The sequence below is a fragment of the Lagopus muta genome, chromosome 8 (genome assembly GCF_023343835.1).
Source record: "Lagopus muta isolate bLagMut1 chromosome 8, bLagMut1 primary, whole genome shotgun sequence".
In the NCBI taxonomy this organism is placed as follows: domain Eukaryota; kingdom Metazoa; phylum Chordata; class Aves; order Galliformes; family Phasianidae; genus Lagopus; species Lagopus muta.
In genome coordinates, this window is record NC_064440.1 from 9,939,300 (window position 1) to 9,953,740 (window position 14,441).

The following is a 14,441-nucleotide window of genomic DNA, read 5'->3' on the forward strand; positions in this document are numbered from 1 at the left end:
GGTCATATCCCCTCTGCAGGCCAGCCCAAGCACAACTGTCCCTGCTCTCGCTACAGTAAGCAGATTCCAGGCTGGTTAAGAGGTCTTGCTACATTCTGGAGATGCAACAGGCAACGCTGGTCTTGATTGCCCTGTTTCATGCTCAGGGAGCAGGGAATATAAGCAAACTCCTCCTCACCAGCAACTTGGAGATTATAGGATGATGTGGGTCATTACAACAGTCCACATTTTCCTAGGAAATGTTATCCTGTATGCAGTAGTTTATGCTCAGCTTGGAGAAAGCTGGCTTCCAGCAATAGAGCTGCTGGAAAGAGAGAATAAAGCTGGCAGTCATGATGTCTGATTGAACAGAAATGCTGTGTGAAGAGAAGAAGCACTCAGCCTCACGCAGCTGTGAGGGAGGGCTGTTGCTAGCCAGCCACTGAACAATTCACCAAAAAGATGTTCTGAGATTTTGCCTTATTTCACTCCTGCCCCAACTCATCCCAGAAGCCCCAAACCAGCTCACAGCTCTCACAGCCACCTGCACAGCCTGCAGAACCCCTGCCTTCAGGACATGGGAAGCTCTGTCCCCATAGCCTGTGTTGGATGGGGCCTTGGGCAGCCTGATCTAGTGGCTGGCAACCCTACCCACAGCAGGGCAGTTGGAATGAGATGATCTTTAAGGTACCCTCCAACCAAAGCTATTCTGTATGATTCTATATACACGTATGATTTATATGGCAAAAGACGGAGCCCAAATCTTGCTTTGGTCAGCGATGCAGCTGAGTCCGTGCCACAGTTTCCCCTATATTAATAGAGGAAAGTGAGTGGGGTGTGCCTGGCTGCCCCATGCCAGAAGGTCCAGGCCTCTGAGCTGGGTTAGCTCTGCAGGTTCTCAGCAAGAAAAGAAATAAAATCATGCATAAATGAGCTTTTCAGGCCAATTTTCTTGGTTTTTTTTTTTTGGATTAACTCACTGCCTGCAGCAGTAAGCCAGCTTCTCTCTGTGCAGGTACGATGATTTTGTAGTGCCTTTCCTGCATCGGCAGGAACACTACAGCACCAGTTGTGTAACTGGCTGCTCAGTCTTCTTTCCCCTTTCTCTTCCTAAGTTTGTCACCAACAAAAAAGGACAAGAAAAGTGACGGTGACTGAGCCATTAATAATGCAGCGCTAGCAACTGATTAATTTGGTTTCATGGGCTGTGCAAGGAAGGCTGCGTCGATTCCGCTGTTGTTGTTTTATGGGAATTGAGACCAGCTATCAGGTGTCTGTTACAAACGTTAGGGACAAAATTAAACACCCACACACGCTAAAGGACCATCAGAGCAGCAGGAAGAATTATTAATATTGCAAGGAAAAAAAATGACACAGCAGAGGAATGACAAGTGCTCCAGACAGATCCAGAGCTCCAATCTAATGCATGGGGTAAGGTCCTCTTTTTGCAAGTAAAGCCTCGACTGTTGTACATTTCCTCCTTCTCCATCATTGAACTCGGCACATATTTGGCATTTAGAGTGTGACGGATTTACACATTTGCTACCAAATGAGCTGCAAGAGCTAATCAGCTCACGCAGAATTGCTCTTATTAATGAAGAAGGCTCTTCTGCATGCCTGCAATGTAGACACCCACTTAAGTGGGGCATCAGAGACTCATTTGAAAAGATTTTGTTCGTATAGGAGCTTTTTTCCTGTGATGAATGCTTGAAAGGAATCGTGTTGCAAAGAGGGAGGGAGCAGTATCTGCCACATGTGACTAACTGGTGCTCATTACTGAGTGATTCAAGAGCAGTAAGAAGGATAAATTATCAGTGTCCGAAAGCTAATGAGAATAATTAGCACTGTAATGCTTTCTGAGACAGGGCATGAGGTGCAGTCCAGTGCCAGCTCAAGTTATGACAAAAAAGCTTTTTTAATACATTGGCTAAACATGGTCCTGTGAAAAAAATATGCAGGCATGCTTCCTCTTTTGATAAAGGAATTTGAGAATAGGTTTCAAGATTAGTGAAAAAATAATCAATTTTTTGGTTTATTTGTGACTCAATTTTCCTAAGTACATCACTTGTGAATTTTCAAAAGGAACATATAGAGTTGCAATCAAAAATTTGATCATGTCTCTTTACCATACTTTTAAAAGTCCTCTCTTACCGGAGAGAAATATCCCTCGCTTCACAATCACACCTTATTCATGTCATCACTTTTTGGCAGTATGTACATTTGTGAACAACTGGTTTTGAGAACGAAGCATGGGAAGAGTAAAATTTCACCAAAAATCTCTGATGAACGCCTGAGAGCTCATTGAGAACTGTAACTACTGCCACTGAACAAGCCTGATGCTTTAGTTACACAAAAACAAGTTCACAAATACTACTAATTTTACATTTTCTGCGTTAAAAAAATTGCAACCATTGACATCTATTGATGCTTGCTGAAAATTTTTGGAGACTGAACAGTGGATGTGAGCACACAGAGATGGTGGGTGATGTGTTTCAGCAGTGGTGACAGCAGCAGTGGGTCTCCTCTGCTGGTGCAGATTGTTATGAGCACAGCATGCAGGCTCTTGTTCATCACTGGTGAAAATGCAGAGCTGATGGTGGTCACTACATGGAAAAAATTGTGTTTTGTAGCTGAGAATTTGCTCTATTAAATAATGTTACTATGCTCTTTGTATCAGTTATAGTTTCCATGGAAATAATTAGGAGGCATTAAGTTAGGAGCAACCTTTGTAGATGCGGCTCTAGACACCCAATGTGGACCAGGCAAACCAGAAGGTTGGACACCCATGGGCTAGCATTAGGGCAATGAATCCCTTTCTAGAAACACCCACGTACTCTCTTTTCTCAGACAGTAAATAAAAGCAGGATGCACAGAGAAAACACAGCATCTTCTCATAACAAGCCACAAAAAATAGTAACAGGGAGTTTAGATTTCCAGTCAGTTCTGTACACAACTGCCTCAGCCAAAGGGCTGCACCCCTGGGGCTCAACTCTGCTGCTTCCAGCAAAGCACCAAGCATTCACTGATACTGGGCTGCCAAAGGCAAAGGAATGCCAGCGTTTGGCCCCAATGCTCAGCACCTGCTGATAAATCTCGTTTTTCCCATTTCCAGAATGCACTCCTGCAGATCCCAGTGTAACATTACAGACCCAATCACACTGAAGTAAACCTATTAAATTAAAATGAGATGCACGTGGACAACAGTCCCTGCTCCGCTGAGCATCATTCTGAGCAAATGGCTTGCTTCACAGTTTGTAAAATGCAGTTGGCAGGGGTTGAGTATTATTCTAGGAAATCCGTAAAAGCAACATTTCTTTCTCTTAACATAACACTATAAAGAATACGGAGAGCAATTTTGCTTTTTATTTTTAAAAGGAAAACAGACTTACAGACTGAGTCACTCAGTCCTGACTTTTCCCCTGAAAAGCAGTGAACTTTTTTAAACAGTAAAACCATCCAGGAAGCAATCCCATCTGAAAGGAGGCTCCCTTGGAAGCACTCACCTAGAGCTTACTCATACGGGAGTTGCATCTCCTTTTTTACTCCCAAATTAAATACTGTGAGAACATACAGTATTTATGTTTAATCTCTCTTTTTTTATAAAAACATCATTATCAATCCATCTTACTGGATGGCTGCTAAGAGACATTTAAGCCAGCAAAATGCGTGAGCCTAATTTGGGCTGAGTGGGAGTTTAGGAAATTCCCAAGGCTGTTTTACACAAATGCATCTGGTTATGGGGGCATTAGGGGTCAACGGGACTATCAGATCCAGAATGCAATTCAACAGGAGGGAGAAGGAGGAAATGAAGATCTGCTAAGTTGCTTTTCTTTGAATCATAGAATCATTAAGGTTGGAAAAGACCAGTAAGATTATTCAGTCCAACCACCAACCCATCCTCACCGTGCCTTCTATGTTCCTCAGTGCCACATCTCCACGGTTCTTGAAAACCTCCACCACTTCCCTGGGCATCTGTTCTTCATTCCGATCAAAAAGCAAGTCTGTTCTAGTCCCATCTGGAGGAGTTGCTCTAGTTTAAAGAAATAAGGATATTTATTGGGTCAGAGATGGATGGACAACTCCTTAGAAGAAGAGACCAAACCATTACTGGGGTTGCAGTGGGCAACAATACAACCATGTGCCCAGACTTGGGACTCCGACCTGACTTGCACACGTCTATGTATTCATACATTTTAGATTTGTCTCACTTCCTTTCCACTCCCTTGAGGGATGAAAGTAATCCAATGTCTCAGGATCTTTCATTAGATAGGAAACCATTTCCCATGCAGCTGCTACCAGTCTGCATAAATATTTGCTCCTGCTGCCTATAATTTCTTGGTCTAACAACAGGACTAGCCAGACCAGTGGGCTATTGTATCTTGTCCAAACCAGTGCTGAGGAATGAAGCCATGCACATCCCCTGTTCCACACCTCTGCTGGTGTACAGGTTTTACTCTTCCTCAACAAGATTCAATCTGTTTAGGATTAACTGTGTAGCAGATGTCAGGTATCTTAGAAGGGCTGAAAGACCAAACTCATCCGGAGCAGAACACTCTGATTCACTCCAAATCATTTGTTATCAGCAAGTTTCTTGCTGATAAATGATTCATGATTTGAAACATCAGATTACCCATTTTGAATCATGGCAGAAATTCCTATGTGATTACAAATGCTGAGGTCATGCATCTCCCAGGACTGGCTGGTAAGTCTGAGCATGTTGGACCAGTTGGTCATTTCACACAAAATAAGAGCTCTTACATATTAGATACTTCTGATTCACAGTTCATGTAAAAATAATCAATTTCAACTTAATTTGACTGACACAAATATCAACAAACTGGCTCCATTAGCAAATACAAATACTAACTTTTGCTTTACTCGAGACATGAGAAATTACAACACTGTAACTGACTGTAAACCTGGTTTTACTAATTGAACAACCTTGGAAGTAAAGCTCCTAGCTCATGGCACACTGTGGCTCACAGTAACTAAGGCTAACGTCAGCCACTTGATGTAACTGTTTGTGGTGTTCAAAAATGGATTTTTCAAAAAAATAAAAAATAAAAAAAATTCAGGCTGTAAACCAGATGAATCACAACCTCATAACAGAAGGTAAATTATTCACAAATATATTATATTTGTGCATTAACACGTGATTAGCCAAGAAAAAAAAAAAATGAAAGCCCAAGGCCAAGAAGTAACTGATAAAAGACCGAAGGGAAAAACGAGAATCCTTAATTTAAATTTTATTATGGTGTAACCAGCTGTAAGGAATTACGGGTCTGAAGCACAGTGTGCAATTGTCCTGTCCTAAACATTTACTAAAGCCTGCAATTCAGAACGATGCTGACAAGTGATGTCACCATTGGCAAGCAATGATTTATTTTCTTCCCTTCAAAAGAAGTCCACATTTCTCAGCAATTAGCACAAACACAGGCACAGCCTACAAGCAGTTCTGGAGACTATTTGCCTTCTTTAATGCCAGCTGCTTTGACTCTGAGATCAAAAACATCACAGGAAGTTCTGCACTATCGTTCTCAGTTGTCTGCCGGTAGGCAAAGAAATTCCTGTTTCAAATCCAATGGCATCAGTACGTATTACTTGTTAAGTGCAGGGTGGAACACATGCTGCCAAGCACGAGGCTGGCTTGGAGAAAACTGTCATGACTTTATGCAAAAGCACAGAATGCAACATGAAGCATCTTGCTAACAGGAAAGAAAACAAACAGTAAGACTTAATAAATTAAGCTTCTTTCACCCTAGGATATTAGCTATGACCGGACAGCTGACTAAGTGAAGAGACTGAAGGTGCCTAAAAAGGGAAAATACTTGGCACAGCTCCACCAGTTTTAAATTTAAGTCACAGTTAACAAGCTGGCTACCATACAAGGCCATCAGGCTACTGGTATTCCAGATTACTCACTACTGGCTGCAGCAGGCTGCAGCAGCCTAACGAGTGCCAACCACACAGGGCCATTCACTGGGTGAGAGAAAGGACAAAAACAGATCCAGAATGGAGGTGAATTGCCATGAACCTCCTGGGCCGCACAGTGATGTGCTGTGCATTAAAACATTCGAAACAGAAAATGAAACAGGCAGACCGAGGAGCAAAAGGAAGGTGACAGAGTCGAGGCGTGTTGCTTCATTGCGAAAAGCTGTTTGGTCTGCTGCTGAGTGTGAAGGTGGATGGATGCAGATCCTGGCACAGCCAAACACTACGCCATCCCCAGCACAGAGCGGGCATCCATCCTGCAGATGCCTGCTCCACCAATGCCTGTGGTTGTTCTCTTGGACAGCCCAACACAGAGGAATCTGAACAAGGCTGATCAACAATAAAAGTAACTTTCCTTTTTCAGATTTATTTGTAGTGAACCACAACTTCTTTCCTCTCTTGCTCCCCTCCTGTGAAAGCCATAAGTACCTCCAGAAAATGTCTTTTAAAAAAAAAAAAAAAATCAGGCGTTAACAAGTCAACTGCTACTAATCCAGCTTTTACAGGGATGGCTTTGTCTAACAGATTGTGTATGCAACTCCTTCAAGAGCAGAAAGAAACTCTCCAACATACAAACGTGGATAAACTTTGGGAATGTAAACATTAACATATATAATTACTGCATTATCAGAAGTAGTATGCATTTATCAAAACATTTAAATGTAACATTTTCAGCAAATGTTTCAGATGGCCCAGTCAAAACTTGAAGGAAGGCTGTGTACCCTACAAGGGTAACTGCACATCCCATAAAATCATTACTCATACCATAACGTACAGAGGCATTTGTCAATACTGATGTCAAAAAGGAGGGCTTAGTTTAATTTTACCCATGCTTTGTAGGTTTTTGATACTTGAGTCAATTAAGTCAATACATTCTATAGAGGTATGTAAACAGTCCTGGTAGAGAGAATGAAATGAAATCAACAGATCTGGATTGGCCAATGATAATGTCTTAACTCAAACACCTTATCTATCCCTGAGCACCTTAATATTGTTTCCCCAGATTTCACCGAAGAACATGTATGTATTTCAAAAGAATGTAAAACTGCATTTGGATAATATTTGTCTTGCAAGTCCACTTTCCTTCACTGCTGCTTTTTGTTTTTCTTTTTAAAGTGTCATCTCCTCCCTCCCCCCTCACTGCTGTTTTGTTAAACATGTACTGCAATACCCTTAAAAAAAAACACCTTATCAAACACCTACAGACACACTATAGACTACAAAAATATTGCATAGGAGTGTCAGTGGGCATACTCTCACAACATGAGAGAAAATGCTAAGTTTTTCTTTAAAACATTATGGCAACATTCTAATTTTTTTTTTTCCTTTTAAAAATCAAGTGGTTTCACTTTATTTCAAAATTGTACAAAATGGCCATGGCTGTTTATAAAAAAAGTCTCTGTCTTGAGAACGTGTGAAGTCTCAGGTGCATTAACAAAAGACCTGGAACCATTCACAGTGCAGCGGAAAGCTTCTTTTGAGGCAGACATTACAATTCATCCTTCTTCTTTCCTACTCTCTCATGGTCTCTTTCTCTAAGGGTTCGCATGAAAGTGGTGAATCCGGCCTCCTGTTTTAGAAGAAAAAAATATATGGGTCATATATACATATATATTTTAACAAATCCACAACCAGAACTGCATGCCAAGAACACTTTTAGCTTCTGTGTCCAACAGCCAATGGAAGCTGGCACGTTATCAACTAAGGAATGGTTATTGCTTCTGCGTTGCTCCATCATGCAGTACTCTGGCCCTGTGCTGCTCTGCTAAAAGGCAAGGAGAAAATCCAAAGAGATTCCACAGTTCACCATTTTCCACAAGAAATTGTGAAGAGATGGTGCACAGAAAGACCCTAGCAGTCACAGAAGGTTGAAAACTGCCCCCAGAAATGCCACATATGCTTTTTGCTGAAACTGCTCAAAGAACTGTCCTGCCTTACTTGTAAGCTATTTTTGCCATTCTGAAATCTGTTTGTGGATTGTTTGTTGCCTATACACATATTTGTCACCACTCCTCGTCCCATAATAGTTTTGCTAATGACGTCTCTCCTCCTCCACTATCCAGATGAAGGGAATTATAGTTTTTCAAAATATTATGAAAATTACAGTCAAAATTTTGAATCTGGATGCTTAGACATCAACCTTTGTATTTCAACAACTGTGTCAAGACTGTTTTTCTAAAGCTGTCGAGTGCCTTCTTTTGGAAGGTACAAGGTAGTTGGCCAAGGTGGTTCAAAAGGTGCCATCGTGCTCATGAGAAGCCCCTTACAGAACAGTGCTTTGTTACTGAAACAGATGTCTGAACAGAGCTGCAAGCTCCACAGAAGGCACTGCACAAAGCACTGCCACCACTGGAGATAATAAAACCTAATTGATGCTGTAGAAGCAGAAGACCATGGGGCTGAGAGGTGGAAAGGGAACACAGCTCTCAGCAGCAGAGAACGTGATGTTCTTGTTTGGTAATTCAATTTTAGCCAATAAATATTTGGCTGCATGCAGAGTATTAGTCAGTCTATTTTCTGGCACTGGGATAATCATCTCCCAACTGCTGTGGTCTCAGAGCACTCCTGTCTTCCTAAATTCTTCTTATCAGCAACCTCCTTTCACCTACCATTTCTGTAAGCAGGGGTTAGAAATATGAAGATTGCAGCTGAAATTGTACCTAATTGTTGGTTACTGCACCCAACTTTACTTTACAGACTGGAAGGAGCAGTCCTTGATAGCAGGCCTGCAGAGAAGGATCTGGGGTCTTGATGGATGAAAAGCTTAACATGAGCCAGCAGTGTGCTCCTGCAGCTCGGAAAGTAAATGGTATCCTGGGCTGCATCAGAAGAGAGGGACAGGGAGGTGATTGTCCTTCTCTACTCTGCTCTTGTGAGGCCCCATCTGGAGTACTGTGTCCAGATCTGGAGCCCCCAGTACAAGAAAGACAGAGCTGTTGGAGAGGGTTGAGAGGAGAGCCACTAAGACGATCAGGGCACTGGAGCACCTCCCCTGTGAAGACAGCCTGGAGAAAAGAAGGCTGCGGTGTGATCTAATTGGAGTCTTTCAGTACCTAAAGGGAGCCTATAAACAGGAGGGGAATCAACTCTTTGAAAGGGTTGATAACTGCAGGACAAGGGGAAATGGTTTTAGGCTGAGGGAGGGAAGATTTAGGTTGGATGTCAGAGGGAAGTTCTTTACAGAGAAAGTGGTGAGGTTGAGTGGAAAGTGGAACAGGCTGCCCAGAGGGGTTGTGGATGCCCCATCCCTAGAGGTGTTCAGGGCCAGACTGGATGGGGCCCAGGGCAACCAGGTCTGGTATCAAATGTGGAGGTTGGTGGCCCTTCGTGTGGCAGGGGGGCTGGAGATTCATGACCCTTGAGATCCCTTCCAACCCTGGCCATTCTGTGATTCTGCAATTTAAGAAAAGATCCCCAATCTGAACTTAACACAGTATCCATAACAAGGCCTGGATCAGCTCCTCAAACTGGCAATTACTGTGGTCCCAGTGCTGGAGAAAACAGGGAAGCCAAGCTCCATGAAGGCTTCCCTAAGATCCTGACTGAGACAGAACCTCAGAATCTGGCTTTTTTTCCATCATGCTCCTCTATAATTTGGCACACTGCAACAGCAGCAATGACTTTCACAAAGGGCTCTTTTAGTAAAATGACTGGATAGCCTGAAGACCAGAGGGTCTCTTCTTGCAGACCTTAGCTTCTCTCAGCAATCAATCACTGCTGAGAAGTAACCTCTCTCCACATCCTTATGACAACACACAAATAACCACATCAGTTCCTTATTTTCAGGCATTTTACAGAACACATTATTCCATTTCTGCTCACTGTATTCATAGCGTATAATTAGATGGCCACAGCAGGACAAAAGGATGAAACTTCAGTCCGCTGGCTAGATGGCACAGTTGGACTATCCATCCTGAGCTACACGATTGAGTCTGACCCAGTGAGAATGAGACATTTAGCTTCCTCTGGTCTCCAAAGGACAGCTCTGTCCCTGCTGTGAAACCAATGGTCTGTTTGGCAGCCTGGTAGAACTGAAGCATGTTTACAGTATATGCATGAACTGGCTCCAGAAGTGACAGGAGCAAGATCTGTATCTTCTGGCATTTCTGCACCTAGCAGCAGCCCTTGTAATACATCTCCACTTTCTCTCAGTGCAAACTGACTTCGTATTTCAGCTTAAAAAATTAAATATGTAACAAAGCATTACCAAATCTTCTTTTTCCTCTCCTCATATTCCTAAAATAAACCAAATATTTTTGTAATGCAGAAATGCACAGTGGTGCGGTATGCAGTGATTCATCTGTGAGTGTCAGTAACAGAAGCAGCTATACATTCTTTCAGTATGATAAAAAATTTACCACGCAGCATTTATTCTTTTGCAAGGCAGGCAGAGAACTTCCTCCCTTTATCAGGTGATGACTCGCTTTTACTCACCCCTCTCTCTCCAGTATATTTTTCCACAAATTTCCCATAGTTGTAATAGTTGAAGGTGGGGTAGCCATCAACTCCCTCCTGCTTGCACAGGTCATGATTCTGATCTTTGGCACAGTCCACCGCAGCGTAGGCGATCTGCAATGCAAGAGATCAGCATGAGGCAGCAGAATACCAAGCAAGACTCCACGGTCAGGATGCTGCTGCAGCTTATACATACTATTGGGAGAGACTCATGTCTTCTGCCAAGAGCACAGCAGAGGAGTGCTGTCCAGGAGTCCTGTCCATTGAGCAGTGCCAGGAGGGAAGCAGGCTGCTTGTGCACAGCTCGCCTGCTTTCATCTGTTGTTTTTTTTTTTTCCCTATGTCTTCTTTTTTTGTCTATGCTTTAAGGCAGGGGCTGTATGTAGGCACAGTCATTAGCAAAATGGGCTTTAATTCCTTCTGAAGCCTCTAGATGCTACTGTCACACAAACAACTGAGCAGGATGCAGCCTGCCTGCTCAACAGGGAACACGAGGAAGTGCAGCCCCCGAGCACCAGCTCAAGCTAACTCCAGTTTGGAACATTTGACATTTGGAACCCGAACCTGTGAAGTACTGAGAAAGGGCTGCACTTAACATTTCTCATGTTAAACCAAAACACAGTTCACAGGCTGTAATGCAAAGAAGTAGAGCCCTTTGCTGCCATTTCACACCGACCGCGCAGTGAGCAGCAGCTCTGGCTCTGAGCACCAACTGCTTGCCTTCACAACCCCATGACGTGCTTTGCCGAAGAGTAAGCAGATTTAAGCACAAGCTGTGTCAAAAAACTACAAACTAGAAGAATAATTTTTGCAGTCATGGGTTATGATGTATCAAGTGCTAATTTCATAGCAGACACATCTTGTCTTCAGGTTTCCACTACAAGTGCCTCCTTCAAACAATGTGACCAAATACCTTGTGCTTGCGTGACTCTGAGGCTGCAGCTGAACTGTTTTTCCATAATTAAAAGATCACTTAATATGCCACAATGCCCTTCAGTCTCATGGTGAAGCTGTCCAAAGACCCCATCTCATTAACCTAACAGCAATTAAAGAGAATGGAAAAGCCAACTTCATTAACCTGCTTGTTTTGTTTTGGCTTTCAAAGCCTGACGAAACAATGCTCAGTAGGCTCACACTGGAGTCTACCTTCAGATGGAAAACACAGATAAGGTACATAATATTCTTACCTTAAATATTTGGTTTGCTTTACTGTTTAGAACATTTGTAAGACTATTACACAGACAAGGCTCTTGACAGCTGTTACAAACAGGGATGATCACACTTTTTTTCTTTTTTCCTTATGAATAGAAAGACTCCTATTTCTTCAGAGCCAGTTATACAAAAGGGCAGGAATAATAGACTATGAAGAGGATCATCCAAGTTTTAATGTCTTCTTAACCTTAGCAGTCAGCCAAAATTTAGAGCCTTGTTGGCTACCTCTCTGTACAAGAAACCTCACAATGCTGACAAACGTTTATGTGATGTCACAATATTCATTTACAAAAAGTACTCAAGTCCTGGCTCCCCAAAAGCAGGAAGAATAACTAAGACTGCTTTTCTTTCCCCCTCAACTTCTCTAATACCACACAGGGAGAGATTAGAATCAGAAAGAGGGGAGGGTACATGTGCAGTCATCCAGATCTTAGTAGTCAAACTGAGACATAGCGTTATCACAACTGATGATCCACCTGTTCTCAGACAAAGCCTTGGAGATTAGGAAAACTAGTCCTTAGTACGCTGCCAGGGAGAGAAGCCTTTTATCTGCACCTCCTTGGAATCATCTAGGCTGGATTTGGCTGGAGCAAAGAACCCCATTACTTTACAAAAGGCTTTTGTGAGAATAGATCTCAGCAAGGAGAAGGCATGGTAAAGGAATGCAGTGCACTAAGCATTCATTGTTAATAGCGTTACTTGATGCCTCTAATCAGATGACTGAAGGGCTACAATCATAGTATCAGAGAATCACAGAACCACTAAGGTTAGCAGAGATCATCCAGTCCAACCCCAACCCATCCCCACTAACACCAGTGTCACATTCACAGCCTTCTTGAACACCTCCAGGGACAGTGACTCCATCACCTCCCTGGGCAGCCTGTGTGAAAGCACCACCAAGACGTGTGGTCATGCTGGTCTCTCCAAATCAGGTATTTTGTTTTCCCATGTTTTCAGAAGGAACTGTGAACAGCTCAAACTGTGTCTACCAACAGCAACTGTATTAACTGCATGCATTTACTCCATTCCCCTCCTGAGTTTCAATGTGTAAGTGCCTGAAATACAGCTCTCCTCTACAGCACAAGGTGCTCCACCTGCGCGTTTGTCATGCAATGAAGTAAGGCAAGAAGATCCCAGCATAAACATGACTGCAATGGCCATGCTACCTTAGCAGGCCTAACAGCAAGGGACATGTACATCTAGAGCAGCATTTGGAGAACACATTTGTGGACTGCTGTACCCTGAAGCACTCCTAACACAGGCTCCCACATGGCCCTATGGACTCACTGCCGCTCTACAAACGTCTCTTTGAGCCCAACTCTTCAGAGCATACACTCAGTTATTCTTAAAGCCAGGGAGAGAAATGGTAATTTTCAGAAGGAATGTAACTCATGAAGACCTGAGCAAAATTTCACAGAGAGATGTCTAATTCCCAAGTCTGCATCCTGGGGCCGGATTTCAAATGCCTGCTGCCAGCAGCAGCTGAGTAAGGGTACTTTGGAAAGCTTGACTGATTACTTTAAAGTGTAAACGTGAAGGCAGCCTAAATATAGAGGCTGCTACCACTTCTGTGCACTCATTACCATAGCATCGCACTCCTAACTGCTTTGCCTGCCTCACAGTGGAAGATCAAATATAGTACACTGCAACAAGAGAAAAATAACACTGGAACATACCTGTAGCAAACCACAGTCTTTGACTGAGGACTGATTCCACTCTCAACTCCATCAACTCCAGACAACTGAACTCCACAACATATCAGAATTTCAGCAGACAGAACCAATACCCCTTTGTTTCATTCTGACAATGTTTTTATGCACTATAAATATTCAGCTCAATTTCTGACAGTAGTTTTCAGCTCACCACCATAGGGAAATGTCACAGCAGCCCTCCAAAGGAAGGTCTTTGCTTGAGTCCTGGCTCAAGCGAGCAGCCACAAGTTGCAAGAAGCTTTGCTTTCATTCTCAATCTTATCAAAGATCAGCTTTTGTGTCATCACAGAAAGAAACTGAGTCAGAAAAAACAAGTGCAGAAAAATTTCCACCAACATTTGGTTCTCAGGTGAGAGACTTTTGGGGAATGCTGCTCTCAGAAACAGTGTTCAAATTTAACTATGAGCAGCCAGTCTTCATTTAAGTTCATTGGAAAGCATGGGTTAGCAAAACCCGTATGCCTCACCTTGTAAAAACAACTCTATTTAACCAGAAATTTCAGATATTTGACATAAGACATCCCAGAAACACATCCAGGAGCCAAGACACTTGGCATCAACCCTCATGAATTATGTGCACATGTATCATCATGAAGAGGAAAAAAATGTGAAAAATCTGTGATCTTCCTCACCAGGAAGAGCTGGGGTAAGGCTCAGGTGTGTCTATGAATGTTCATTATGATAAAAAGAATGCAGCATAACAGCTTTCAGAAGACAAGATTGATTTTATGGATTTTACAGAGTTTTTGACCGGGGGAGCTAAAATTTAATTTCTTGAGCATTTCTAACTTTCCTATGACCAGAGGGAGAATTTCACTGGAAAAGAAAAAAAAACAAACACCAACATTTTGAAATATATAAACAAGAACAACACTGCTTTACCTGCAGCACACACAAAACTCCATGGGGTTATGGATTCCCCATAAACCAAAGCTGCACCGCATTAAATATTGACAACACGTCATCATACAAAAGTTCTCCCTCCAGAGGCAGCGCTGCCCAGGTTTATCACTATCCTGTTCAGTAGCTGTGGTAGGAACAGAATAGTCATTGAATGAGAAGAAAGTCAATCAGAAGACCTCAGTGCCTGAGG

The 14,441-nt window shown here is 42.7% G+C and overlaps 1 protein-coding gene across 1 annotated transcript in view; it reads right to left on the bottom strand.

Annotated features, from left to right (window-relative positions):
• Nucleotides 1-333: 333 nt before the first annotated feature.
• PDIA5 (protein disulfide isomerase family A member 5) overlaps nucleotides 334-14,441 on the bottom strand; it is a 97,681-nt gene continuing 83,573 nt past the window's right edge. Inside the window, 2 exon segments of the mRNA XM_048952592.1 lie at nucleotides 334-7,540; nucleotides 10,405-10,539. Of these exon segments, the coding sequence (XP_048808549.1) occupies nucleotides 7,460-7,540; nucleotides 10,405-10,539 (216 nt within the window). The 3' untranslated portion in view covers nucleotides 334-7,459.